Source organism: Corapipo altera, unplaced genomic scaffold, assembly GCF_003945725.1.
Source record: "Corapipo altera isolate COAL_440 unplaced genomic scaffold, ASM394572v1 271, whole genome shotgun sequence".
NCBI lineage: Eukaryota > Metazoa > Chordata > Aves > Passeriformes > Pipridae > Corapipo > Corapipo altera.
Window position 1 is genome coordinate 1,309,827 of NW_020884935.1, and position 27,749 is coordinate 1,337,575.

Below are 27,749 nucleotides of genomic sequence, written 5' to 3' on the forward strand. Positions count from 1 at the left end.
CCGCCGCGGGAGGAAGAGGCGGAGGGAGCGGCGGCGGCGGGCGGGGGCAGGAGCCCCATTCATAGGGACCGGCCCGCGCCCTCCCTGCCTCCCACCTTCCCCCGGCCCGCCGGCCGCCGAACCCCCCCTCCCCGGCGCTATGTCCTTCTTCAGGAGGAAAGGCAGGGGGGCGGCGGCGGGCGGGCGGCCGCCGGGCTCGTCCCCCGCGCGGCTGCCGGGCCCCGGCCCTGCCGCTCCGGCCGCGGTGAGCGGGCCCCGCGAGGACGGCCGGGCCCTGCGGAGCGGGCTGGGCGGGAATGACGGTGAGTGTCCCCCCCCCGGGGGTGGAGGGGCTCTGAGGGGATCGCGAGGTCTCGACCCCTGGTGAGCAGCTCCGAGCGCGGACCCGGGCGGAGAGGGGCCTGTGACACCCCCCACACCTCCCGCGGGCTCTGAGCCTTTTAGCACTTTACAGGTTATTTTGTCACAATGCTGACGTGCGTGGGTTTTTACAAAAATACAGTAGGCTAGAAATGTACAGCGGCGGCTGAAAACCCCAGTTAAAAAGGGAGCTCATCGCACCGAGCTCTTTGTGAAAGCCAGAGGAGTCACTGGCAGGTTATTTTGTCATTGGTTTGTTATGGAGCACGAGATTGGAAATTTAGGACTCCTGAATTATTTATAACGCTCCAATGGCACAAATGGATGTGGTTTAAGTGTTGTTTGAGAGTGGAGCATTTTGAGGGCGCTTGTACTCGTTCCACAGTGAGGGGCACTGTGCTGTCAGTCCCCACAGCTGTGGTTTGGGTGGTTTTTATAGAAAGTGGCACCTCTTAGGAAGGGCCTTTTGGGACAGTTCTGTCACCTCGTGACTGTAGCTCGAGCAGTGCAACCACTGATCTTTGCCAGTGGCTGATGCAGTGCTGTCCTAAAGCCTTTCTCGATTACTGAACCCAAAATGCACATCTTGGGAGGGAAGAACGTGGTATCTGAGGTGGTGATGTTGCTCTTGGCTGAAATGTCGTCTGGAGCTTGCTCAGCCAAAGTAGCAACACTGAAAATGTCATTCCTTGTAGAGGTTAGTTCTGGAAGAAATGTGTCTAAACTGTTCTTATCAGCAGATACAAAGACTCTGGAAGTCCACTGAGGACTTTGCAAGTGCCATAATCCTTTTTGCAGTGCTTGCATTCAAACACTGAGCTGCAGAATGAAACTTTCATAGTGGTTATAAACTCTTCAAAACCAGGTTTTGCTGCTTCATTGGTGGGAATTGTGGAGCTGATGTTCCGTCCTGGTGTGTGATCATAGGGACAAGGTCAGCTTGGGTGGAAGCTTTCTCAGGGAGAAAGGAATGAAATGTCTGATTATCTGAGATGTGTAATTGAGGATCTGTGTTCCTTTGATTAAAGGATCTTTGGTCAAAGAGGCAAATCAGCACTAAATGCCCGAGAGAGACGCTGTGAAGGAGAGAAGAGGAGTAACCTTTCATCTGGGCTGTACATAAAATACTGCTTTGTGTGATCTCCATTTTTAGATTTGGCTTTTAGAGAAGATTTAAACTGCAGCTGGGAGAAAAGCAGCACTTTAAAGCTTAGGATAAAACTGTAGACCCACGCAGTCCAAAAAACATACAAGCACCAGGGTTCTTGGGGTGAGCTGTTGTCGTTTAGGAGGATGCTGCACTGGGTAAAAATCAGAACTATTTTTAAATTAATTCATGACAAGGATCAAAAAACAAGAGTGAAATGTTTTTATAGCTCGGGACGTAAAATAAAGGCCTGGGAGACTGAGGGCGGATAATGGGTTGAGAAATCAAAGTGTAACAGTCGAAGCAGCAGCCGGGCGCTCGAGGGCAGGTGATGAAACTGCTGCCAGTGGATCAGACGGGTGACACGCTCATCCCTGGGGACACCTTGGGAATAACGTGCAGCCCCGCTGGTTGGCCAATCCTGGAAGTTTCGCGCTGTTTTTTGTGCACTGTCTCCTGGGTTTGTTCATTCTTGAGCATTTCAGGATGGGAATTGAAATTCCCGAACGTCACGTGAGGGTTTGGCGCGTGACCCCTTTGGAATGGGGTTGGCTGCTGGAAATCTCACACGCCCTCAGCCCTGGGTTTCACACAGACACCACGGGACATCCGCTTTTTGAGGGAAGTGAAAGTTAATTCGTGTAGTGAAACCTCACTCCCTGAAATTTGATGTTGCCGTAGAGAGGAGTTTGCTTTGTCCTCTGGAGTTAAGGACATTCCTTTGTTGGGCTCCAAGCTGCTGGGGACAGAGGCAGCCTGTGTGTAAGGGGTTTGGAGCTGGAACCTGGAGTTTGTATTACCAGTAGTAAGTAGGTAATTAGAGAGGAACTGAATAGTTGGTAAGAAGGAACAGGCCTATTTAGGCTGAAAATAGGCTTATGGAGGGCTCTTGTGTGAAACTCGGGAATTACTGCTGATAGGAACGGGTTTGATGAAATACTGGAGTAATTTTGGAAAGAGAAGGTTTTGTAGTACTGTGTAGAGGTTGCTCCGTTCCCTTTGTGCCTCAGTGCTACCTCAGACATGCAGATTTTCTCAGGGATTTCTCTCCCGCCCATCAGCTCCCAGTTATGTAAAAGGCTGGTTACTCTGTCACAGCTGCTTCCGGGCGGCAGGAGGTCAGTTTGTGAAGAATCCACCTCTTTTAATGGACACTTAAATGTCTCTGTCAGAGGATGTGCTCGCTGGTAGCTTAAATTTTAAACCCCGAGTTGCCAGTTTGCAGCCCTGCAGCTTTTTCTCCTCGCAGGGAGGGCTGGCAGGCAGCGCTGCAGCCGCCCGGGCTGGGCAATTATGTAACCGGAGACTGGAGTTTCCCTTTAAAATATTTAAAATCCTAAGTCAGGATAGGAAGGGGTTGGTTTTTGTCTTTTTTGTTGTTTTTTTTTTTTAATCTGCTCGTGTTTTGTGATGTAAATGTGGTGATTGTGCTGGGCTGTGAGTTGTGGTTGTGTTTGGAAGGACTCCACAGTCGCTGTTCAGGGATGACCTATTTGTAGTCAATAATCCTCGCCTGGAGCAGTGGGAGAAGGTTTCTGTGGTAGATCATGTTCTCCAATATCACCACTTCATTTTTTCCCCCTGTTTATGCCATCCTGTTTATGTATTATGTTTATGTACTGCTTGGGTTCCTTTACTTTTGTTTTAAACAGATTTCCTCATTCACTTCCTTTTGGAGCTTCCTTTAAAAAAAAATAATATTTTTTAAAACATTGCCCCAAACACTCTTCCATCACAGCTTTTTAAACTGTTATCTCCCCATCAGTTGCTTGCCCAAGGTTTGGTGATGGTTAAGCAATCCTGTTTGTGAGAGAATTAAGTATTGGCAGTGTGTTTCCAGAACATTTCCGTGGGATCCATCATGACTGAGGAGTCGTGAGGCTCTGGCTTTGTGGAGCTGGTTCCATGTCATCTCTTCAGTGGTGTGAGTTGTGCTCCTCCTCCTGTAATAGGAGGGAGATGTTTTTAGGTGTGTGATTTCTATTTCATGGAGTGCATCAGCCAGTGCCCTAAACTTAAAACACCCCTTTCCCATTCTTCCGAGAGCCTGGCTTTAATCCTATAGACAGCAGACATCTTCCTCCATGGTAATTTTAACATAGTATTAATTCGTGGATGATAAGGTTTTGCTTTTGAAAATAAACCAACAGGAAAGCTTTAAAAGCCTCTGTCAGTTACTGGGTGTGCAGATTTAAGGGAGAGATCAGTTTTAACAAAAGCATGGCTTACATCTGCCTCTGAGACTTGCTGAAGTTGGGAATTCTATGTCCATTCTCAGGTAAATGCCACCAGTCACCCAAAATAGCATTAACATTTTCCCTTGTATTTTACAGTGAAAGGCAAAGAACAAGAAAACACCACAGATGTGAAAGCAATTAAAAGTAAGATCAATGTTTTGTCTATAAATTCAGATCTCTCCTGTCATCTGCCATTTTTACCTTACCCAGCAGGATCATTTCCTTACACTGAGCGCACATTTGACCTGTGCATCAAACCCAAAACAAACCCAAAACTTAATTCTATTTCTGAGTATTTATAGTAACTAATCTTCCCTACTCATCTTGCTGAATCTGTAGGTGCAGAGGGTTATTAAATTATGTCAGCCATGAGCTTTAATTCAAAGTGATCAGGCAAGTCGGTCACCTTGTGCATGGTGGTTATTCCTTATCTGCAACAAATTGCTCCTGCAGTTTCTTGCTCACACATGGTGTCCTTTGGAGTTTGGAAAATGCAGCTTCACTGTGTCTGCAGGATATGATTTAACTCTGTCTGATGTGGCTTGTGAGGCTGAAGGTGCAAATCCTGGTGAGAAGGAATAGCTGTTCTGCTGCTGCTCTTCCATGTGGTACAGAGATCTTGCTGCTAAATCTGTTAGAAAAGGGAAAAAAGTCATGATGGAAGAGAAATGTATAAACTGTGGGAAAACAAGTTTGCTTATCCTGTCAGTTTTTCTTGCAGTACTAAAAGGAGATGAGGTAAATGCATGAATCTGGTCTGTTACTTTTATACCCTCAGACAAAATCCTGTTTCTGTACTTGTTAATGTGTTATCTGCATATCAAGAGAGAAATAAAGACTTTTTTTCACCTTGGTGGTCTCTCAAATCAAATATGGGAAACAGTAAGTTGTGTATGACATGATGTGGTGCTGTCCTGAGGCTTTGGAACAGGTGTTTGACCCTTAGATAAAGTAGAATAATTTTTTCTCAGATGTCCATACAGAATTAAACTTGAATCTAATTTACAAAAGCCTGAAGCGTTGTGAGGAGTGTGGCTCTGGTTCTACATGAGTAGCTTCCACCAAGTTCTCCCATTGCTGCCCTCCCTTGGCCTTGGAAAAAAAGGTATTTTCTCCATCGTTGCTGGTATGAAATACCAGAGGCTTTGTAAGAAGCAGCAAGTGGTGTCTTGGTACCAAACACTTCACAGTAACTCAAATGTTTTAACTCTCCTGTACCGTTGCTCCTGAGGGATCTATTACCTTGACATGCGAGTCTGAAATTGTTGACTTGTGCCAGCATGTGTCATAAAATTGGGAATAAAAATAAAGTGATGCATCATGGAAGTCATAAACCCCAAGTTTCTTGACACCTTGATGAAACACATCACTGGGAAGTGGTGTGCTGAGATAACGTGTCATCTGACGTGCTTTATTTTTGAGTCAGAGGTGTAAGATGTCCCTGCATGACATCCCAGTCGAAGGCAGCTTCCTGAGAGCTTTGGAAACTGCTGTGAACATGTTTTGTTATTTTCAGCTTTGTCATCAGTTGACAATTAGTTGATGCCTTTTCACTGGCAGAGGTTTGTGAGAGGAAGTTCTTCTTTGTTCTTTTTTGTTCCAACACCCAGTCATGTCCTAAAACAGCCAGAGGGGTTTAAGCTCACATGGGTTTCACAGAGGTATTGCCTTATTGCTTTTTTTCCTCTTAGACCCAAGTGGAGACAACAAAAATATTTTTGAAAAATCCTCTTGTTAAAACTCACAGATAACCTTGTGGTTCAGGGGCTTGTAACACAGCTTTAGCCTTCAAAAAGGCATGGAAATGGATTGGCAGGAGCACTGGAATGAAACTAAATTGTTGACAGAGTATTGAGCTATTGATAGTGCTTATCAAGGAAGCAGGAAGACTCAGGAATAATATTTCACGTGTGAACTTAGACTTGGCCTCTCTTGCTTTGCTGCTCAATAAGGAAAATCGATTTGGGTGGGAGTGAATTTATTCTTGCTGTAATAAAACTCGTGGTCTTCCCTCTTGTCAGATCCTTGATCAAAGATAACACACAGTGGTACAATGAGGTTTTAATAAGGCTGAATCTTGCAAACTCCTTGGCTCATTCTGGGGGGCTTAGCACTGGGTTCTGTTTAACAGAGGTCTTGGGGTCCTTGTGTTTTAATCGTTCCTGTCTTGATTCCAGCTCCAATCCCAGTACATTCCCCTCAAAGAAGCACTAGAAATCATGCCTTGCTGGAGGCTGCAGGACCAAGCCATGTGGCCATTAATGCCATCTCTGCCAACATGGACTCTTTCTCCAGCAGCCGGACAGCTGCCCTTAAGAAGCAGCCAAGTCACATGGAAGCTGCTCATTTTGGAGACTTAGGTAAGGCCTCATCACCTCTGGAATAATGTCAGCATTTCTTTTTTATTTCTGATATACTCACCATCTCTTGGTTTTCAGGCAAGTAGGTGGGTAATAAGAATGTGGCTGCTGTTACAGTAACACCTGTGTTACCTGGGAGGGTTTTGAATGGGGACAGCAGATTGTTTGTTTAAAAAGGTTCCTTTACTTTGTGTTCCACCACTGTTTTGGAATTGTCCTGCAATGTAGCTGTGAAGAGGCACCTTTGTGTCCAATGCCCACCTCTGCAGTACAACATGGAGTCATTTCCTCTGTGTTTTCCTTTAGGCAGATCGTGTCTGAATTATCAGGCTGAAGAGACCAAATCAAGCCTTTCAAAGACCCTTGAACAAGTCCTGCAGGACAGTGTAGCCCTCCCTTATTTCATCCAGTTCATGGAGCTGCGCAGGATGGAACACTTGGTGAAGTTCTGGTTAGAGGCCGAGAGCTTCCACTCCACGACGTGGTCCCGCATCCGCGCGCACAGCCTGAACACCGTGAAGCAGAGCTCCCTGGCAGAGCCAGTGTCACCCTCCAAACAGCAGGAATTGGCATCATCTCCTCCAGCTGGGTTGCTTGAGGAGAGACTGGAGGATTCTGGCACAGCCCGACTGCTCCGGGCCGAGCCCGCGGCGTCGGGCAGGAAGGACAGAACTGGGAACAGCCAGAACCACGTGCTCCCGGGTCAGGAGTGTGGCAGTGCCAGTGTTCTTTGTCTAAGGAAGTCAGAGACAGGGACTCACTCTCTTCCAGCTGAGCAACAAGAATCTTCCAAGCTTTCAGTATCAAATAGAAACAGCCCCTCCTCTGCACTAAAGGACTTGTCAGGAAAACTCATGAAAAGTAAGTGCTGTGTGTTCCCTTTCGTTGAAAAGGTGGGAAATGGGGAGTGTGCAGGGAGCTGCCTCAGCTCTCATGTTCTTAGCAAGTATGGTGGGATGTTGGGAGGAAAAGAATTTTATGTATCAGTGATATTAACTTGCTGTGTCAGCTACTGGTCAGTTTGAACTGTGTATTCTTTGTCTCAATTAAAAGTAAATATACTGCTGAAGAGACTTCAAAATCATTATGTGCTCAATAAGCTTAGGTTGCTTCTGTTCTTACATCTGTAATTGTAAGAAATGAAGATGAACATTGCAATGTCCTGTTTGTCCCTCACCTGTCCCATCCCAACTTAAAAAAAATTGCAGAAAATTTGGATGAAGGGGCTGAGAATTGATAATTAACTTTGTATGGAAGGTAAATATCCTGTATCACGTAAAATGACATAAGTAATGATGACAAGAGATTACAAGAGGTGTGTAGAGATCTGTGTGTGGAATGTACTGTTTTTGTTCTTGGATTTATTTGCTAGAGTTCCTCCCCTTGTAACTGATTTGTTGTCATTTGGATTCCACCTCTTCAGAGGCTACTGGAAGTGAGGATGAAATTAAAATATTTCCTTTTGGTAGTAAGCTACATGCACAGTAACCTGCTTCTCTACTTTGCACCTCCCTCATTTGTGCAAGTTTACAGACAAAAAGGGAACATTTCTTTCTTCATATCAGTTCCTTTTGTTTGCCCAACTGTTTCCTCATGTTGCATCCCTTTCTCTTTGTTTTGTCTTTCTCATTTGGTTCTTTATCATCTGCCTCCACAGTACATAACCTCAGCCCCAAAGTCACTGAAACAAGGGAAATTATATTTTAGTCATGAAAAACACCTCTGCCTTCTTATACCTAAAAAGAATTTGAAAGCACTGGTCCTTCTTGAGAAATCTGAAAAGCATTTTAGTGTAATTTTTTTCTCTCTTCCAGAGCAGAGTCCCAAGTCTCAAAAGATGATGTGTAAAGCACACAACTTGTTTGAGGCATCCCATTTTAAGATTGTTTTTTTTCCTTGTAGTTCCTTTATTATTCCAGTGATTTCTTCGTGATGAGAGCTAGAAATTGGGAACTTCACTTGCCAGAAAGGTGCTGCTTCTGGGACTAAGGTGTGCAGCTGAGGAAGCAGGTGCTGCCTTGTCTGGTGGCAGGGAAAATTCAGAGCACGTTGCTTTATTCTATTTTAGTCCATGCTGGGCTTTTTGTGACCTGGCTGGAGATCACACAGCCACTGCAGCTTCTCAGCAGCAGAGTATCCAGCAGTGCACTGAAAGCTTCATTGGAGGGAACTTGTTGATGAGAATGACACACTTGCTTTTCTGAAGAGCAGATGTTTGTTATTCACTCCTTGTTTCAGACCAAGGAATTCAGAGTTTGATTCTGTGTTTCTTCCTCGCAGGTATAGAACGGGATGCAGTTAGTACTTTTACCAAATATATTTCTCCAGATGCTGCTAAACCAATCCCTATTACAGAAGCAATGAGAAATGACATAGTTGGTAAGAATTAATGCTGGTTACCCATTTCAGAGTTGCTCCTTCCCTATAAAAGTGTATCTTTAATACCTCACACACTTGCTTTTATTTCTATGAATTTTAAAGTCAGTTGTAAAATGCTAGTAGATTACAGGTATCAGTAGGTCTGACCTTTCAGTAGTGATGTGCAATGTCCCCAGAAGAAATTTCAGAGATTTTACTTAAATTAGGGAAAGAATTACTGGTGGTTATGGAGGGGATCCAGATTTGAGTCTCAATCAAGCATTTTAGCCATAGTATTATCATTTGGCCACCCGCAGTACTTTAAAAGCTCTTTTTGCTCAGCCAGAACCAGTTGATCCTAGTGGATTTGAACTGCAGTTTTTCAGTCACTAGTCACAGTTCCATCAGCCAAATCCATATTAAAATTACCCTGGTCTTTCTTTGCAGCAAAGATTTGTGGGGAAGATGGCCAAGTGGACCCCAACTGTTTTGTTACAGCACAGTCCATAGTGTTTAATGCAATGGAACAAGAGTAAGTTGATGGAATGGTTGGGATTCTCATGGCTCTTGTCCTTTTGCTAAAGGTTCTGTTAAAAGTGTTTCTGGACATGTAACCACATAAGCATTTTTCTGTGCAGCCTTCTGTATTTGCAGCTGCTCAGATCCCTCCCCCCAAACCCATTTTTGTGCTCACCTGCTGCAGTTGGCTGTGCACGCTGTTGTCGTGTTCTCTGTCTCTTTCTTGTGTTGTCTGTAAACCTGCCCTGTTTCTTGCTTGTTCTGCTTTTATCCAACTGAAAGTATCAGACTTCTGGGTGAGAGCTGGTTGGTTCTTAGGGTGCCCTGAATGCTGGGAACCCTCCATACCTGATTGTCCCTCTCTCTGTGCAGGCACTTTAGCGAGTTTTTACGAAGTCATCATTTCTGTAAATACCAGATTGAGGTGCTGACTAGTGGGACTGTGTATCTGGCTGACATCCTCTTCTGTGAGTCAGCCCTGTTCTACTTCTCTGAGGTGAGTGTCAGGCTTTGGATTTGCTTTTGTGTTCCTTTCTAGCAAATGAAAAAACCTGTTCATTCCTCGATGGCTTTGGATTAGATATTAGGAAGAAATTCTTCCCTGTGAGGGTGGGGAGGCCCTGGCACAGGTCACCCACAGAAGCTGTGGCTGCCCCATCTCTGGAAGTGTCCAAGGCCAGGTTGGAAGGGGCTTGGAGCAACCTGGGATACTGGAAGGTGTCCCTGCCCATGGCAGGGGATTGGAATGAGATACTATTTAAGGTCTTTTCCAAGCCAAACCGTTTTGTCATTCTATGACTAATATCATTTTAAAAAAATGAGGTGTACCTTTTTCTGGGAAAAAATGCATGAAATTATTTCCTGCTCACATGTAGAACTAATTCAATTGTTCAGACCCATCCACTGTATTGTGGAATGAGTATTTGTGCACATCTTCTCCAGTCAGTGAGTGCTTCTGAGTGTCTCTTTGCTTTATAGAAGCTTTGACATAGTTGTCTTGACCTTGCAAATTGAAGCAGTGACTTTGAAAGCCTTAAGTGTTATTACAGATAACAAATCGTTCAGCAGTGTTATGTGGAGAGGGCACCAGGTTGGGATGTGATAGGTTAAATGTGGGATTTCACAGTTTCAGGGTCCTGCACCTTTAGGGAATCAGCTCTTGAAATACTTGTCCTGGCAGTCTGACAAGCTGATGTAGTTTGGAACAGCAGGTGGGGAAGCTGAGACAATGTGCTGAGTTCAGTGTAAACTAAGTGTAGCATGAAAATGGTGGTTTCTGTCTTTAGTGTGAGACAAATAAATAGTTGTTTGGAATCTAAATGTGAAAATCTGTACAGAAATGAAATCTCAGAAGTTTTTAATTTTTTTTTTAAACTAAATCTGTCTGCAACAGGAAAAATAAAAATATTTCTCTGTCCTGGTGACAATTTTGCATCACTAATATACGAACCATGTTTCTTGTTTCAAATGGGAAGGAGAAGCTTTGTCTATGCTTATTGAAAGTTTCTTGCTAAACTTCTTTAATTTCTCCTCTTTTTGTGATTTCCCTTCCAGTACATGGAGAAGGAAGATGCAGTTAATGTACTGCAGTTCTGGTTGGCAGCAGATAACTTCCAGTCTCAACTTGCTGCCAAAAAAGGCCAGTATGATGGGCAGGAAGCACAGAACGATGCCATGATTTTATATGACAAGTAAGGGAGTTCAGCAGTTCCTTGCTTTTGTGGTTGTAGTTTTGTGTTGCACTGTGCAAAAGGAAAATTTCATTTTCAAACCATAACTCTGCAGTCCTGTGCTGTTCTGCTGAGATGCATTTTATTCAGGTTTGCACACAGGAACTTTTCACATTTTTCCTTATACATGAGGAGAAAATCCTTACAAGGATTCCATTCTTAAACATAATTCAGAATTTTCAAGACTCGATTGCTTGAGTTGGTTTGGTTTGAAGTATCAAAGCTGATTGGTTGCCATTTGAAAATGTAAAGGATTTAGACCTAATAGCAGGTACATCACTGTAGAAAATCCTTAATGTCCAGATACTGTTATCCATATAAAGTAGGCTGTAGGAACTGTTATCACACATAATAAAAGCTTGTTCTTAGTATTACAAATTACATTCTTTTTTTTTAAGGAAGCAGTCAGATCCTTTTTAATATCAAGACTTTCAGGGGAGGAACTTTTCTCCTTTAATTTGTGCTTCACTTTAGCAATAAGACAACTGGAAGACAGACATCAAAACTGCTTCCAGGAAAAGTCTGTTCTTAAGCTTAAGTGTGACTCCTTACCACGAGCTTGTTGAGTTATTACCCAAGGAGGAAATAATAATTGGAGAGAAAGCAAACAATTCAGCCTGAGGCTCATCACACCCATCCGTAAACTCAGCTTTCAATGATCTGAGCAGCAGAGCAAATGCTGCTTCAGAGTTCTGGGTGTTCCCTGCTCCATTCCAGCTTCCCTGTCTGAAGCTGTGTCACATTCTGCTCACCAGTGATCACATCATGCTCTGCTGCTTTTATCCGTTGTGCCTTCAGGGCAGGGCTCTCAGAACCATTTCTGTGAGTGAGGGGTTGTTCTCACCTGCAGTACCTGTAGTTCTCACCTGTAGCCAGTGGGGACCAGGTGTGTGCAGGTTTTGGAGTGTCATTACCTCAGGGCCTGGGGGACAGGTGGGCTCTGACCACCTGCAAAGGTTTGCAAATCTCTCTGTTATTTGTGCTGCAGGTACTTCTCCCTCCAGGCCACACATCCCCTGGGCTTTGATGACTCGGTGAGGCTGGAAATCGAATCCAACATCTGCAGGGAGGGGGGGCCTCTCCCCAACTGCTTCACCACTCCCTTAAGACAGGCGTGGACCACCATGGAGACGGTGAGACCCCTCCTTCAGAGCGGGTTTGACAGTTAGAGAGGTGATGTGGAAGTTCTGCAGTGTCCCCTTCAGCATCCCTGATTTGTCCTGTTCTTTTACTGGCTTCCTGTTTGCCTGGATAATAGATAATAGCTCTGGTAAAATTTGCTAGGCTGTTTCCCCCAGCCTGATTTGAAGATACCACCCACTGGCTGCTGTTAATGCTCTGTGAAATGTTTGTCTTGGGTAATTAGTGCAGTTTAATGGAAGTAACAGAATTTCCTCCCATGTGAATTGCTATCAACAGCTTATTTTATATCTTTAGAAATTTTTCCTTTCTCCTAGTAGGAGTTGTTTGCAAGTCTGATATCAGTGCTGTGGCTAATAATGTAACTCTGGGGTACCCAGATACTAGAAATGAGTGATTTCATTCTGGAGCTGCAGATGGTTTTGAACAGCATAGCAAAATACCTGTAAGCTGTTGGGCTGTCAGGCTTAGTTTCTAGAGGTGGAAAAAAGATCTGAGCTTCAGCTCCTGTACTGGAGGGTTTGGTTAATAGGCAGTTGGATTTGTTCATTTTGCAGTAGGATTAAAATTCAAAGCAATGCAGTTGCTAATCCAGAATAATTCCCTGTGTGGACACTTCTACTTGTGTTCTGTCTACCCAAGGACTGAGATGCTTGTGTGTCAGCCTCGAATTAAAGAGGATTCTTTCTGTCTCTCAGGTTTTTTTACCTGGTTTCTTGTCCAGCAACCTTTACTACAAGTACTTGAACGATCTCATCCATTCAGTACGAGGAGATGAATTCCAGGGAGGGAATATTGCACTGAGTATCCATGGCCATGGCAGCTCTCCTGACAGTGATTCCATAGGGGCCCCGGATGGCTCTGCCTCCCAGGTACAGATTCCTTGGTTTGATTCTCTTCCAGCAAATGCTGCAGTAGCTTTTCTGTGTCTATATCCAAGTTCATACACTGTAAGGAAATATCTCATGATTTGAAGCTTCCCATTCCACTTTTATTTAAAGCCTGTTCCATTAGGATGTGTTTAACCTACTGCTGCTAAGTTCTGTCAGATATTGGCAGGGAAGGGTATCTGTGGTATTTCTTGTACCCAAAACCTTGTGCTGCTTTTAGTGCTTTGCCATCAAAGTTATATTTTTATTAAGCTGTTAATATTACTGAACACTGTTTCATAGTGCCATAACATTTAAAAACTCTTTGTATTAGAAATACCCCTTTTTTCAATCAATAGGAAGCTGTTGTAACTTGGAAGCTGTGTTACCTGCTTGTAGTATATTTAAACCTCCAAATTTGCAAGGAGGGAATATTCCTCCCCTAGTTGCAAAGTGGGGAATAAAATCTGTGCTCTTGAAAACATCCTGCTGCTTGATAGTCTGAGCAGGGGGAACTGCTGGTAATTGGCTGGATGGTTTAGGAAATGAAGTGCTGCACTCAGTGCTGTGCATTCCTGCTTGTCTGAATAGGAGAATCTCTGGCTCTCTGCATATTTTTGCATAAAGAGCAGCACTTAGGCAGAGCAGCAGGGAAGGAGGTTGCAAGGCAGCTGCCATGGATGTTTCTGTTCTGTGCCCAGGTGATAATGGATCGCTGTGTGTTCCTGCTCTCCCTGCTGTTGCTCTGATGTTGCCTTGGCTCTTTTCATGATCTTACATAAATACTCCAGGCCAGAAGATAAATGTTTGTTCTCCGTGCACGGAGGAGGCATCTGTGTTTGGGAATTGCTTCCCAAGTGCATGAGAGGGATGAGTGAAGCTTTGGAGGTGGTTCAGTGCTACAGGCTCACAACAGATGATTTGTGTGCACCCACAGATCTGTTGAGCTGATAATGCTCAGCCCTGGCACATGTGTGCTGACCTGGGCAGTGTGTCTTTGGCTCTGGTCATAGAACTTTGTCATCCTCTGTTTAAAAACAATGTCATACTGAGGTAGGAATTCATGGCTGAGTAGATGTTTTCTAATTGCTTTATGCTTGTTTAGAGACTTGATGGAGGTCTAAGTGTTAAAAGCGCTATAATTGCAGTTTTGTTAAGAAGCTGAGTTGTCTGCATTGGGCACTAATACTTAGAATTTTTATTTGTAGTCCAATGTCAAAAAGGCTAATGTTAAAATCCTGAAAAATTTTGATGAAGCAATAATTGTAGATGCTGCAAGTCTGGATCCAGAATCCTTATATCAACGAACATATGCAGGGTAAGGTTCATTTCAGTGTATCTCATCCTTTCTGGTTACATGTTTCACCTCTGTTTCATATTTGCCCTGTCCTCCTGCAGGGAGAATAGGCCTGAACAGAAGATATTAGTCCATGTCTTAACATGTGAAACTAAATTTATATCATAAGTGTGATTTAACACTAATAGTGAATGTTTCTCTGACCAGAATGGCAGCCAGAAAAACATTTCCAATTGATTTTTCTCTTTGTCCCAGTTATTATTCCTCTTTGATCCCAAAATACAGCCAAGTAGCTCCTATTTGGGGTTGGAAGAGAAAAGAATAAGTTCAGGCAACTTTGGTATTGTAATGGGCAAAGGGAAGTTTATTTCTCCCTACCCTCATGAAAGAGAAGGGCTTATACTTCATTTCTTTAGCTGATTGTACAGTTGCTCTTTGTTATAAAGCTCTTCTGCTCTGTGGATCTTGTACAGAAATTGTTTCTGTAGCTACCTGGCTTTTCTATTGCACACCAGTCTTTTGTCCTTTTAGGTCCTGTAAACTGTTTCTCCCTCATGACATGTTTTTGTGATAGTGCAGAGCACTTGCCAGCCCTGCCTGCTGATAGTCCATGACCAAGTCACTGAAGCATTTGCCTGCTTCTGGTTTCCAGAAGAACTTTTTGGATACTCTTCAAATTCAGATGCATGAGAAGAGTGGGAGGTTTTTCCCAGTATATCAATTTTAGGTGGAAGAGATGGTGCTGGGTAAAATGTCAGTCTCCTGACTCTGGAGTCTTTGTTGTGGTTGCTTTGTTGTTTTCCTGACTGGTAGCTTTCCACAATGCCAAAGCTGTCCTGGTAACCCATATGGTTCTTTACCCCTCCTCTCCTCAGGAAGATGACATTTGGACGTGTCAGTGACCTGGGACAGTTCATCAGAGAATCTGAACCGGAGCCTGATGTCAAAAAATCAAAAGGTTTGCTTTCCTCTTTCTCTGCATTCCTGTAAACATCTGCAGAGCTGCTCTCTTCCCTACTGCAGTCAAGAAAAGCAAGATTCTTGACTCTTTCCAGATCTGTTTTAAGCCAAATAGAGCTGTTTAGGGGATTGTCCTATACTGAAGCAAACCCCATCTCTGGCCCAGTTTCCTATCCAAATTCTGCTTTTCTGGTCCAGCTGGACTCCGGGGAGTATGAGCAGCCTGTGGGAGTCGGAGCTGTCGATGGAACCTGGCAGGGATGGAAGCTGCTAGCAGCTGAGCTGATGATCAAACCCTCAGAGATTTGGTCTCGAGATGAGAAGGAACTGCAGCTCTCCACATGCTTCCCACCCAGGCTGGGACCTGCTGTTAGTGCTGCTTTCCAGCTCTGGTAAAGGCGGATGGTTCGGGCTCAGTGTCCATGAACCGTGGCTCCCACACAGTCCCTTGTCTCTCATGCCACTCCTCTGTGCCCTCAAATGCCAGCAGTGCAACCCCTTCAGAGGGATGACAGGAATTAGCTTTGGGAGAGGTGTGTGCCACAGTTTGCTGACATACCTTGCTTGTTGTTTTTATCTCAGGGTCCATGTTTTCACAAGCAATGAAGAAATGGGTTCAAGGAAACACAGACGAGGTGTGTCCTCTTTTCATGTTGTCCTTGTGACTTACTTTCCAGTATATATAAGGGAGATAAAGTATTAAAGTCCTTAATCCTGGCTGTTTCTCTCAGTATCTTTTTTGCTGCACCAACAAGAACTGTGAGACTGTGTGCTAAATATAATCTGATTGCATGGATGTGTGAAACTAGTTTGATCTTTGCCAGTGCTTGCTGGTTTAACTGATATAATGGTTAAATGTGTGCCTGCAGTCCGAGTTTTTCTTATTGTGGTGTTATATAAAATCATAGAATGGTTAGGATTGGAAGGGACCTTAAAGATCAAGTAGGAGTGGAGGTGCTGTTGTTTGTTTTTTACCACGAAGTGACCACTGTACATGGATTACAGGCTGCATTTTTCCCCCTTAGAAGGCTTTGGACAAATCCCCAACAGCCAAATCTAAAAACTTCCCTAACTCTCTTGGAAACTGCATCGAGCTGTAAATATAAAAATAAAAGCCAGGTGTGTTTCCATCGAGGGAGACACGTTTGTACAGGTCACTGAGTTGTGGAGGTTAACCACGACTCCAAGTGCACTGTGCTGAGGGCACTGTGTTTTTATTTCAAGAACCTGAAGCTATAACTGTATTTTGGGCTGTTTTTTCCACGGCAGGCTCAAGAAGAGATGGCTTGGAGGATAGCAAAGATGATAGTCAACGACGTCATGCAGCAGGCGCAATGTGAACAGCCTTCGGAGAAGGTTACGAAGGTAAGGGGGTGGAAAGGCTGCCTGTCTTCATCTGGCTCAGGCCAGGCTGTGGGAGGAGCAGAGCTCTCACTTGCCTTCCTCGTGCCTCTGAAACCCACGCTGGTAAATGTTCAAACTGGCATAGCATGATATGAAGAAACAAAGGTTGGAAGTGTTTCGGCCTACGGATGATGTAGGAATTTCTTAACAGATGCCTGTGGTGGTTCTCCTCTGCAGGCATTAAGCTGGTCTTAGTTTGAGTCTTTACAAACCACTTTATTAGTTAAAAGGGTGATTTGTGTTGCAGGATCAATACTGTAATTCCTTACTTGAGTTCACACTTGCTGTTTCTTGTTAATCAATACTTGTACATCTGCCTAAAATGTCAGTAAAACTCTGCGGTGGGGAAATTGTCTCGTTGGGTGCACTCATTTACACAGTTCTGTCCTTAGACTTTGAAAGGACACAGCAGCCCTGGCCATAGGCTGGGGGATTAGTGTTGAGTGGTGGTGTTTGTGACTGTGGTGGTGTTCAGCCTGTGTGTTCTCTGTTTAGTTCTGATGCAGCAGTTAGATTTGGTGAAATGTTGGTGACAGCAGGTTACCAAGTTAATGTCTGGTACTTCTGACTGCCTAAAAATTAACTGGCATTATGTTTAGCTGTGGAAGGTGATTTAGTTATTAGACCCAAATAGGTGAATCCATAGTTTCCTATGGCTGCTTCCTTTCTAATAGACCAGTTATGTTTAAATAACTTGTATAATGATTTCATTTGGTAACTTGGCTACAATTCCAGTCTGGCTGGATGAAAAGGTCCCTCAGCACAGTATTTAGAAATATCAAGTGGCTGCAGATGCTCTGGATTCAATTATGCAAATAATCAAAAGGTTGAGTGTGTTGGGATTAGATTTGGGGTTTTTTTTCTCTCTCAAACTCGAACATACCTGGCTTCAATGTTTTTAAACACAAAATATCTTTCTATTGAGCAACTGCCTTTGTATGTTTTATGGCAGAATGTTCTCTAACCCTGTTTTTCCTTTTCCAGCTATGATTTTAGAAACTCCAGAACAGGAAATCTGTTTTTCCACTTTGAGAATGAATGAACTTTCCCTTTTGGTGGATTCTTTAACACAGCCAATAAAAACAAAGCACTGTTACTCCAACCGCCGAGATCTCCCTCATTTCTAAGGAAGAATGAAAGAGAAGCAATCCTGTACCTCCACTGTAGAGTGAAGAAACACTTTTTCCTGTTGTATGCGGCATTCACAGTAATGATGGTTTTTAGAGATGAAGATGCAGTTTACAAGTGTGTCACTGAGAAACTGTGATCGACTTCACAAATACTTGACCCTGTCTCAAAAAGACTTTTAAGCAAAATGTCTGGAATGGGACACAGGCCACAGCAGAGGGGAAGGTTTTGCTGTAATTTCTAGTTCTACTACTTGTAATTTTTAAACACAATTGCAAAGGCCTCGGGGCACATCCCCTCCACTGGCCACTGGAGAGGTGAACCTGGAAGGGTGAATTCATGGGCAGTGAATGACCTAGAAAGTTCTTAAGTTTTATTTTCCGTTACTTGAAATAGATGAGTATTCAACTGTAAGATAAATGTATTTTACTTCATAACTACATTAACTTTGAGGGCAGGATAGAAGGATCAGGAGCAGTGTAACTCCTCCTTGCTGAGCTCGTGCCCCTGCACACACACCCCCCCTGCTTCCACCACAGAGCACACTCGGATCCTGCACCTGGGCAGCTCCCAAGCCACGGCTCCGAGCAGGTTGGACCCTGGAAACTGCTCCATTTTCTGTCCTCTCCATCCCACGAGCGAGGAAAAAAAGTAATTGCTGCCATTCTCCACCGCTTGTTGTCCTCCAACCAACACAGTATCTAATTCCAGATGTTTGGTTTACAAAGAAAAGCAATTCTTAATGACCTCTGGCCTTCTTCCTGACACTGTCAACACTTACCATGTTACACAGCACCTCTTTTTTTTTTTTTTTTTCCAGTGAATTGATTTTTGCAGGGTATCAGAAGTACTCAGTGTCTCACCATTATGTTACTGCTGCATTTTTAGTATACAACACTTATTTTGGGTCTTTTTTTTTTTTTTTTTTTTACTCTGATGATTGCTTTTTTCCTCAAACTTGTGCAAAGAAATCACTATGCGAAGAACTCAAATCATTTCCAATGTTCAGAATATCTTGATTGACTAGCAAGTGTTATTCTGTTGCAATATTCGATTGTATAGAGACACACTGTATTGTCTATGAAAAAGCAAAAAGAAAAAAAAAGGCTGTGTATAGGTTTTTGGTACTGTGTACCACCTCTTATTTCTCTCATACCTAAGCATTCATGTACTTAAAACATACTATATTTAATTGTGTTTTGATTTAAAATATATAAATATTAAAATTTGTGTCAATTTTCTGTTTTCCTGGGATTTGGAAGTTATGTGGGGTTTTTTTTTAGTGTGAGTTTTAGGGGGTTATAAAAGAAACAAATCCCTGAATGCTTTGTCCTTGGCAGTTGTGGCCACGTTTCCTTAATGGATTTTGTTAATGACAGTGTGGTGAAATACTAAATAATAATCCAGTCTACAGGACTAAATCACAGGACATGTCAGATTTGGCTGGGAAAGGGGCAGGGCTTGGTGCTGTAGTGCAGTATTGAACTGTGCATGCTTGAATCCTCTTCTGTGCAGGAATTTAACCCCTCACCTGTTCTTGCTTTGAGGCTGACTCGGTTTTCCAGCTGGGCAGTATGCAGACTAGGCCCCGGGTTTGGGTGTGAATATTGCACAGGGCTGAGTTCCTTAAGCTGTTGTGCTGTCTGGGGTGGATGTGGTCACGTGGAGTCGTTTCTAGCCTAGTTTTGGTCCCGAACACCGGAGGTGTGTTCTAGAAGGGCACCAAACCCCCTGGTGTGGGCAGCGCGGGCGGTGTCCCGGGGGAGTCTCGAACCCGCGGCCCGGGGTCGGCGCTGCCCGCCGGCCGCCAGGGGGCAGCAACGCCGCGCTCGGCCGCTCCCGCCGCGGCCACGCCCCTTCCGGCCCACGTGGGGCGCGCGCACATGGCCGCGGTGAGCGGGAGCGGGGAGCGGGGCCGGACTGCTGGAATTCCACGTGGGATGCTGGGCGGGTGGGGATGCTGGGGCGCTCTGGGGTTCCCCCGTGGGGCTCCCGCCGACCTCATCCCGCGCGGGGTCCTGCTCAGTGAGGGGGGTTCCTCCCTCCCCCGGTGTCCACGCCGGGTCCCCCCGTAGCGGCTCCTTCTCCCCCACGCGGGTATCGTTGCCCGGGTGGGGGGCTGTCTCCGCTGCCCGGTGGGGTTCCCGGCCCTGAGCGCGCTGTCCCGCAGAACATGTCGCCGGACGAGGATGTGCAGCGGCTCCTGATCCAGTTTCGGGATGAGGCGGGAGAGTCCCTGGGCTCGCCCTTCGACGTCCCGGTCACCATCACCCCGGACAAGCTGCAGCTGGTCTGCAACGCCCTCCTGCAGAAGGTGAGAACCCTCCCGAACTACCCCGGCACTCCCGAGCCCTACCCGGAGCCGCCCCTCGCTACCTCACCTGCCCTTTCTCCCGCAGGATGAGCCGGTGCCCCTGGCCTTCTTCGTCCACGATGCCGAGATTGTGGCGTCGCTGGAGAAGACCCTGGCGGGGCAGAGCGTGGAGACGGAGAAGGTGCTGGACATCATCTACCAGCCGCAGGCGGTGTTCCGGGTGCGGGCGGTGACGCGCTGCACCAGCTCCCTCGAGGGGCACACCGAGGCCGTCATCTCCGTGGCCTTCAGCCCCACCGGAAAGTACGAGGGTCTGCCTGCAGGCGGGGGGCTCGGGGCGAGGCAGCTGCTGCTCTTGTCCTCTCCTGGGGACACTGTGCTGAGCTGGGGTCTTCATCCTCTCCCAGGTACCTGGCGAGCGGCTCTGGAGACACCACCGTCCGCTTCTGGGATCTCAGCACGGAAACGCCGCAGTTCACGGCCAAAGGTGGGTGTGGGGTGTCCCTCAAGGGACCCCCTGCCTGCTTGGGGGACAAGGAGAGCAGAACCTGGTGCTGCCTGAGCTGTGTAGGAGAACCATGGCTTGGGGAGGGAGGGGCTCTCTTTGACGAAGTGGAAGAAGAGGGGCTGGCCAGGAGGAGCACAGGGGGTTCCCCCTGTCTTGTACTTCCTTGGAGTGGCTTCCTGCTGGGACACTGAGGATAATCACAGCTCTCCACTCATGCCCACTCGTGCTCTCTCTGCCAGGTCACCGGCACTGGGTGCTCAGCATTGCCTGGTCACCGGATGGCAAGAAGCTGGCCTCGGGCTGCAAGAACGGCCAGGTGCGTGTTGGCTCCCTCTGTGTGGGGCTGGGGGTCAGTGGGAGCTTGGAGACCCTCTGCAGCCCCATTCTGAACTCAAACCAAACTTGGTGAAGGGCTGTGAGGGATTAGGGGCGAAGGCTTGTGTTTCCTGGGCTGTGAGGGGTGTATCCAGTTGTTTTGAGCAGGATTCCTGTTCCCCAGAGGAGCTTTATGTGTGGATGCATTGTGGTATTGCAAGTAGTGTCTTCAGACTCTGTGCCAGGCAGAGTTCTGGCTTTGTCACCTTGTGGACCTCTTGTTGCTGAGTCCTGCTGTCTTGTGGCAGATGCTTTTCCCTCCGTGCAGGAAAGAGTCCAGGCTCTAGATGTGATCCTTGGCAGGCGGCTCTATCACAAGGGAGATGTCTGGATTGAGAATGGTTATTGCCCAGCCAGTCCAGGGCTGCTGTAGTGACCCAGACATGCAGCAGCAGCCTGTTTTGCAGCGTTCTCACGCAGATACAGCCAAATTCCCTCTTGTAGGAATGTGAAGGGGGCTCTGCCCTGGCTGTGGGGAAGAATGTATGTGCTTAAGGTGCAGAAATGCCTCGGGAAGCGGGAGCACTCAGCTGAACTCGAGTCAGGAACTTGCTGAGCCATAGAGGGGCAGTGGCTCACTTTGACCTTCGAACAATCTGGGAGCAGTGAGAGCAACCGTGGAACTGCCAAGGTTGTGATTCTGTCCCCAAGGAAACAGGCTGGACCAGGATGGTTCCGCCGTGGTTTGGTGCTGGTCTGGCTTTAATCGAACCCAGGGAGCTGCTTGTCCTCTATTTCCCTATTTTTCCCAGGTTCTCAAGTAGGAGATGACTAATACCTTGGCTCTTTAGATGAACATTTATGTAGAGAGAGAATCAACAAGAGAAAACCAGCATGTGTCCCACCCACAGAATCTGATAATAAGCAGCACTTAGCGCGCTGTGGCTTTCGTTGTGCTCTGCAAACACTCACTGAGTCTCTGGCACGGGGTGGCTTTTTGGGGACCTGTATCCATTTTGAGTTGAGTCAGATAATTTAGTCAGATAATTTGTAGCAGCAGCGCTGTAGGCAGAGAGGAGGGCAGTCAGCTCTCATTCTTTTGGGTGTCAGCTGACGGCTGCAGGGATCTGGAAAGGCATCCAGCCCCCTTCCCTTGCTCCTCCTGCCTCTGCCAGTTTCAGCGGACACCAGGGACACCTTTGCTTCCTAAACGGAGCTCCAGCGTCCCTGGGATTCACATGATGTCTGTGGCCTGACGCGACCCTCTCGCTTCCTCTCTTGGACAGATATTTCTCTGGGACCCAGCCACGGGCAGCCAGATCGGCCGGGTGCTGTCTGGCCACTCCAAATGGATCACATGTCTGTGCTGGGAACCGCTCCACATGTAAGTGAGGGGTCAGCCCAGCCCTTCCCCTTGACTCCTATGGAAAAGAGCAGCCTGACCTGAAGGGCGTTGCTCCTGTTTGCCTTTCTCCTGTTATGGGAAAAAGCACGTGCAGGAGAACGGCTCCCAAGGTGGGCTGGGAAAAATGTGTCCAGCTGGGAGAGCCAGGAGCCCCAGCCATGAAGTCACTGCCAGGCTGTGCCTCTTTTCCCCTGTGTAAAAGACATACCTGCCTCTGGAAAGCACTGCTTTTGTGGTGCTGGACAAATATTTGGTGTGCTCCTCCATGGCATGCTGAGCTGGGAGCAGGGAAGCCTGGAGGTCCCCAAGTGCAGGCTCTGCAGAGCATTCCCTCCTGCTCTCCTGATCCTACTGGCCTCTGTCATCCTGTTTGTTTATCATGAGGGATGATTAACTGTGCAATCCCCTTATCCCTTCGATCAGCTAAAGCTCCCTCTGGGAGAGGTGGGTGGAGGGGGCAGTTATAGCCAATAATCCAAGACGTTATAGAAATAAATAAAAAAAGAAAGAAAAAGGGTCCCTTCAGTGCAGGGCCCTGCAAATTGAATTTGCCAGTAGGAAGCTCCAGCTATTTGCAAACAATTAACTGGATTAGTGAAAAATTATTGTAAAGGAGCATGAGGAAATGGAAAGGAGAGACATGACCCTGGCAGGGCTGCACTTCTCTTTTCTCCAGCCAGTCCCAGTGCAACAGGAGGGGCTGTTCTTCCTCACTGCTCCTCATGGCACCAGGCTGAGTGATGAAGGTGTTGTGCAAAGGACAGAGGGTTGTGGCTCCCCTGTCCTTGATGGGTTGTGCCAGCTGCTTCCAGGTGTGTTAAATTTGCCCCCCTGAGCCACATGGATGGACGTTGCTCCTTTTGGTCCTGCCAGCGCAGGAGCACTCTGTCCACAGGCTGGAGATAAGCATGGCATGGGCAGGGGAGCATCCAGTGCATTCCCAGTGCCACTGGTCTGCACAGCCTGGGTGAGGCTGGTCCCCTGCCTGGGGAAGGTGCCAGTTTTGGGGTGCCCTCTTAAGCCAGCTGGTTAAAGCTCTGCCCTGTGCAAACAAGGTCACTGCCAAGGGCTCAGGTGCAAGGTTTACCCTGGATTGGTGCCTCGACTGTGCAGCCCAGGAGTTGGTTTGGAGGAAGCATTTGTCTGCCTGTCCCCTGCTTTGTGAGACTTTGGTCTCTGTAAGTCAGTGCTCTGCCCCTGCCTGGCCTCTTGCAGATCTTAAGCCAAAAGACAGTTGTATTTTATTGACTTCTGGACTCTTAAATCTGCTGGGGGTGGTGGGGAGAGAGCTTGGTGGAGGAACTGTGTGCGCTGCACAAATGGATTTGTTCTTTTTCCCCAGAAACCCAGAGTGTCGTTACCTGGCGAGTGCCTCCAAGGACGGCAGCGTCCGCATCTGGGACACACTGATGGGCAGGTGTGACAAAATCCTCACGAGTCACACGCAGTCTGTGACGTGTGTGAAGTGGGGGGGCGATGGCTTGATCTACTCCTCCTCCCAGGACAGGACCATCAAAGTCTGGAGGAGCCAGGATGTAAGTGAGGCAGCAGCCCTGGGGCTGCTGGCAGAGGGGGCTGGGCACAATGTGTGGTAGCTTTGTCTGCTCTTCCTGGCACAGCTTGTGCCCTGGAAAACAGAGCTGCAGAGCAGGTGCTGTATCTTCTTGACCTATCAAAACCTGTTGCTTGACACAGCTTGGAAGGGGTGGCTGTTGTGCAATGTTTTCATCTCTAAGAGCATTAAGTGGGGCTAAAAGCTGGAAACATCCCGGAGGCAACCTGTGCTGGTGGGTGTCCTCAAGCTCCTGTGGGAAACCGATTCCTGAAGCTCAACTGCATCATTTCTTCCCTGCCACAGTCCTGGCTGCTGCTTGGGCGAGAGGGTTGGGAAAGTTTGGCGTTGGTCCTTGCAGCCCGGTGGGTCTGGTGCGTGCTGGGCAGCCTGGCTGTGTGCTGCCCTCCCTCCCTGAGGGGTGTTTGTGTCCCCAGGGGGTGCTGTGCCGCAGCCTGCAGGGCCACGCTCACTGGGTGAACACCATGGCCCTGAGCACCGACTACGTCCTCCGCACCGGGGCCTTCGAACCCGCCGAGGCCACGATCAACCCACAGGACGTCAGCGGCTCCCGTGAGTGCAGCACCCTCTTGCAGGCTGGGGGAGGCAGTGGGGAGGATAAAGGGGAGGCCTGATACCATGTTGCCACCAGCCAAAGCAACCTTGGGAGCTGGGAGCAGGTCCTGTGCTCATGTCCGTCATGCTGACAGCTGTGATATTCCTCGCCCTTGCCAGGGCTGAGCAGTCTGGGGGATGGGAAGGTCGTTCTGTTTCCAAGGGCTTTTGCTCCCAAATTGCCCTTGGCAAAGAGGAGGTGGGTGAGAAGTCACAAACGCGTCTGCTTGGCCCACGGAGCCAGGATTGGAATTGGCATCTCAGGGTTATAAAGTTTCCTTTCACTGGATTGCATATCTCTCTTCCCCTCTCCTTTTCCCTTTCTCAGTGGCAGAACTGAAGGACAAGGCTCAGCAAAGGTACAACCAAGTCCGGGTGAGTCCCTTTTGTCCCTGTTGTCGTTTCTAACACTGTCACTGGTGGAAGCAGTAAACGAGCACAGTGGGCTCTGGGCCCCAACACTGGTGTGCTTCCAAGCTCTCCACACCTGGCCCATACAAGACTTGGGCTCTTTCATCCCTTTCTCAGGGCCAGGAACCAGAAAGGCTTGTCTCGGGGTCAGATGATTTCACCCTGTTTCTCTGGAGACCAGCAGAAGACAAGAAGCCACTGGAGAGAATGACAGGCCACCAGGCATTGATCAACCAAGTCCTCTTCTCACCAGACACTCGGATAATAGCCAGTGCTTCCTTTGACAAGTCCATAAAGCTCTGGGATGGTAGGACAGGAAAGTGAGTTGTTTTGTTCTGTTGCAGAAGTGGTGCTAGTGTAGGGTCTGCAGGGGTGGGCTCCAGTGTCATTGCCAGCAGCCCCCTGGTGTGTTCAGCATCTCAGCAGCCTGAACTCATGCAAAGTCATTCTATTGCCTCTGTCTTTTTCTGCCCTTGGGAAGCTCCTTGTCTGGCTCTTCTTGTGTCAGGGGGTCTTCTTGTGCTTGGCTGTGTGTGTACAGTGCCACTGCCACCCAGCCACAGCACTGCCTGGCACCTGTGGCACACACAGTCTGCTGCAGGGTGAGTTCTCTGAGCTGTGGTGGGATGGGATGTTCCACTCGGCTGATCTCCTGAAGATGTGTGTGTTGGGCACTGTAGGCTGACCCAGTTTAAACAGTTCCCATGCCAGAGAACAGCTTGTTCTGGATGATGCAAATTCTTGCAGTTACAAGTGGTGCTGTTGGTGTTTGGATGCTCCTGGAATCCAGCTTTTAGCCTTCAGCTGGAGTACTGGTGAGCTCTCGGGGCAGCAGTCCTTCCCTGCAAAGCAACCTTTATGCTCGTGAGCTTGGCATTCATGTCAGTAATTTTAAAGGTCCCTCTAAATCCAGGCTGCTTGGCCAGAAAAAGGAAGAACACATCTGTGCAGTAAGGCTGTAGCGTTGCCTGCTGGGTAAGAGTTTCTTGGCAGATGAGGTGAGATGAAGAGTCATCCTCCAGAAGGTTCTGAGCCCACCTGTGAGGGTTTTTAGATGGACTGAACAACCCGTGGACTCTGTATCACAGTTGACTGGCAGGGGTGTGCTGAGTGTCTTGCGACTGGGCTGGTTTGCTTAGGGGTGGAGAAGAAACAGGAAGACCAGGGCAGGTTTGGAACAAGCTGTGCTGCTCTAACAGCTTGTGCTCTGCCCCAGGTACCTGACGTCGCTGCGGGGGCACGTCTCAGCCGTGTACCAGATCGCCTGGTCGGCCGACAGCCGCTTGCTGGTGAGCGGCAGCAGCGACAGCACCCTCAAGGTCTGGGATGCCAAGACAAAGAAACTGGCCATCGATCTTCCTGGCCATGCAGATGAGGTGAGCTGTTTGATTGAGCCAAGGTGTTTGAGAGAGGCAGGAGTGACTCCTCCTCCCAGCAGAACTAACTGTCTTTTCCGTAACATCAGGTGTATGCAACAGATTGGAGCCCAGACGGACAGAGGGTGGCGAGTGGAGGGAAGGATAAGTGTTTGAGGATGTAAGTAACCTGTTATCTGTCCATAGAGGATGTTGCAGCTACTCTGTGTGTCCCTCAGAGCCACAGGCTCCTTGCAGAGACCTGCATGGTTAGGGCATGATCTGTTCTTGCAGAGAGCACAGCGGTGGGTCACACTCTGACTTGGAGACCTGACCTCCCTCTGGGCAGGAGCTGCTGCTGTCCCCTGGCAGCTGACTAGAAAGCAGAGTCCCTGCAGCTGAGCAGCCTGGGTGAAATTTGACTCAGATGTTTTGGCTCCTGGAGAGGGGAAAGAACATTTGTACCAGTTGGTCAGACCTTCATTTCTCACCTTGCTCCCTCTCCCAGTTATGCAGACGGACAGATTCCTGTGAGCTGGCTGCCATTTGACCATGGCTGGTGAACCCAGTCCCTGGGCCCTGCTGTGCTGCTCCCGTATGGTGCCTGTGGGCAGCACTGGTGCCCAACCACAGGGACAAAGCAGCTCTTTCCATTTGCAGATGGCGTCGATAGGAAGAGAGACATGAAGCTGCTGGTCCTGTCCTCGGCACAACGTGCCTGGAAGATCTCCAAGGGGAAGGATGACGGAGGCCGACCCAAGCACGACTCCCTGTTCCTGTTGGCTACTCTCCCTCTTGGACTCTTTCCTTATATTTATTTAAGGAAATTTTAATTCTAGTTCTTATTAAGAGCTGTGCTTTGCAGGATGATTTCCTCTGAACGTTACAGGAGGGATATCTCATGTGCCTCCATCTCAACTGGCTTTTTATTGGAATTTCAGCCTCACAGAAGCCCTCTGCCTTGAAAGGGGCAAGTGAAGGGCAGGGATGGCTCTTGTCCTTTCTGGGCTGTGTGAAGAATCCTGCGGAGAAGAGGGATTTAGTGGGAACTGAAAGGGCTGTCCCTGTGTGACCTTCAGAGAGAGAGAGATGGGAAAATTCAGGACATCAATTACATTGCAGAATTGTGCTCGGCTGCGTGTCTGGGACAAAGATCTGCTGTGAATAAGGTCTTTGGGCTTCTCCTTATTCCAGTAAGGTTTTGCCTTTCCACTCAGCCCACTTCCCTGTGGGCTGTGCTGAGCATTATCCGTGGATTCTCTGCATCCACAAAGGATAACTCCTTCACTCGTCTGTTCAGGGTCCAGCGTGCATGGACTTCAAATGACTGCTGGAGCTGTGCAGAGTTTTCAGGTCTCAACAGCTCTTGGAAATGGGGAAATGAGACACTTGTGCCTCTGAACAGGGAGGAAGCATCCATTTCCCATCCACGCTGGCTCAGGGGGGAAGGAAGGATAGGGTGGGGAAGGGGAAGAGTGGAGCTGGCATTTGGGGTGGTGTTTGTCCCTTGCCCTGGATATGTGCTGACAGCAGGACTGGGACTGTCACAGTAAATGGCAAAACCTCCATTGCACAGAGTTGGCGCCTTCTGGAATTTCTTAAGTGCATTTACTTGCCCAGTGGGTGAGAGGGATTCACACTGTCAGTTGTGTATTTCTAAACTTGCTTATGAGCCTTTTTATAAGTCAGTTCAGGCTTCCAGCCATCATGAGACGAATAAACCTGGATTTACTGTTTATTTCCAGGATGCTTATGAAACAGTGAA

General features: G+C 47.5%; 2 protein-coding genes across 5 annotated transcripts; both read left to right on the top strand.

Moving 5' to 3' along the window:
* AKAP10 (A-kinase anchoring protein 10) lies at positions 1–18,739 on the top strand. Of its 3 annotated transcripts, XM_027660465.1 has the most exons (15): positions 2–302; positions 3,841–3,888; positions 5,922–6,104; positions 6,411–6,965; positions 8,385–8,483; positions 8,910–8,994; positions 9,354–9,477; positions 10,536–10,672; positions 11,700–11,844; positions 12,550–12,723; positions 13,929–14,038; positions 14,893–14,975; positions 15,560–15,612; positions 16,247–16,342; positions 17,366–18,739. In XM_027660465.1, the coding sequence occupies exons 1-15, from the start codon at positions 140–142 to the stop codon at positions 17,369–17,371; spliced, it is 2,061 nt and encodes a 686-aa protein (XP_027516266.1). In that variant the 5' UTR covers positions 2–139; the 3' UTR covers positions 17,372–18,739. The 3 variants fall into 3 exon arrangements, with proteins under 3 accessions (XP_027516263.1, XP_027516264.1, XP_027516266.1); XM_027660462.1 differs by lacking the exon at positions 17,366–18,739 and having other exon boundaries at positions 1–302; positions 16,247–16,585; XM_027660463.1 differs by lacking the exons at positions 3,841–3,888; positions 17,366–18,739 and having other exon boundaries at positions 1–302; positions 16,247–16,585.
* Positions 18,740–19,326: 587 nt separating this feature from the next.
* On the top strand, positions 19,327–27,150 carry NLE1 (notchless homolog 1). Of its 2 annotated transcripts, none has more exons than XM_027660466.1 (13): positions 19,327–19,460; positions 19,680–19,823; positions 19,909–20,126; positions 20,231–20,310; positions 20,571–20,647; positions 21,933–22,030; positions 23,394–23,586; positions 24,041–24,176; positions 24,547–24,593; positions 24,747–24,949; positions 25,846–26,005; positions 26,095–26,165; positions 26,279–27,145. In XM_027660466.1, the coding sequence occupies exons 2-13, from the start codon at positions 19,683–19,685 to the stop codon at positions 26,316–26,318; spliced, it is 1,464 nt and encodes a 487-aa protein (XP_027516267.1). In that variant the 5' UTR covers positions 19,327–19,460; positions 19,680–19,682; the 3' UTR covers positions 26,319–27,145. The 2 variants fall into 2 exon arrangements, with proteins under 2 accessions (XP_027516267.1, XP_027516268.1); XM_027660467.1 differs by having other exon boundaries at positions 19,367–19,401; positions 26,645–27,150.
* Positions 27,151–27,749: the final 599 nt, after the last annotated feature.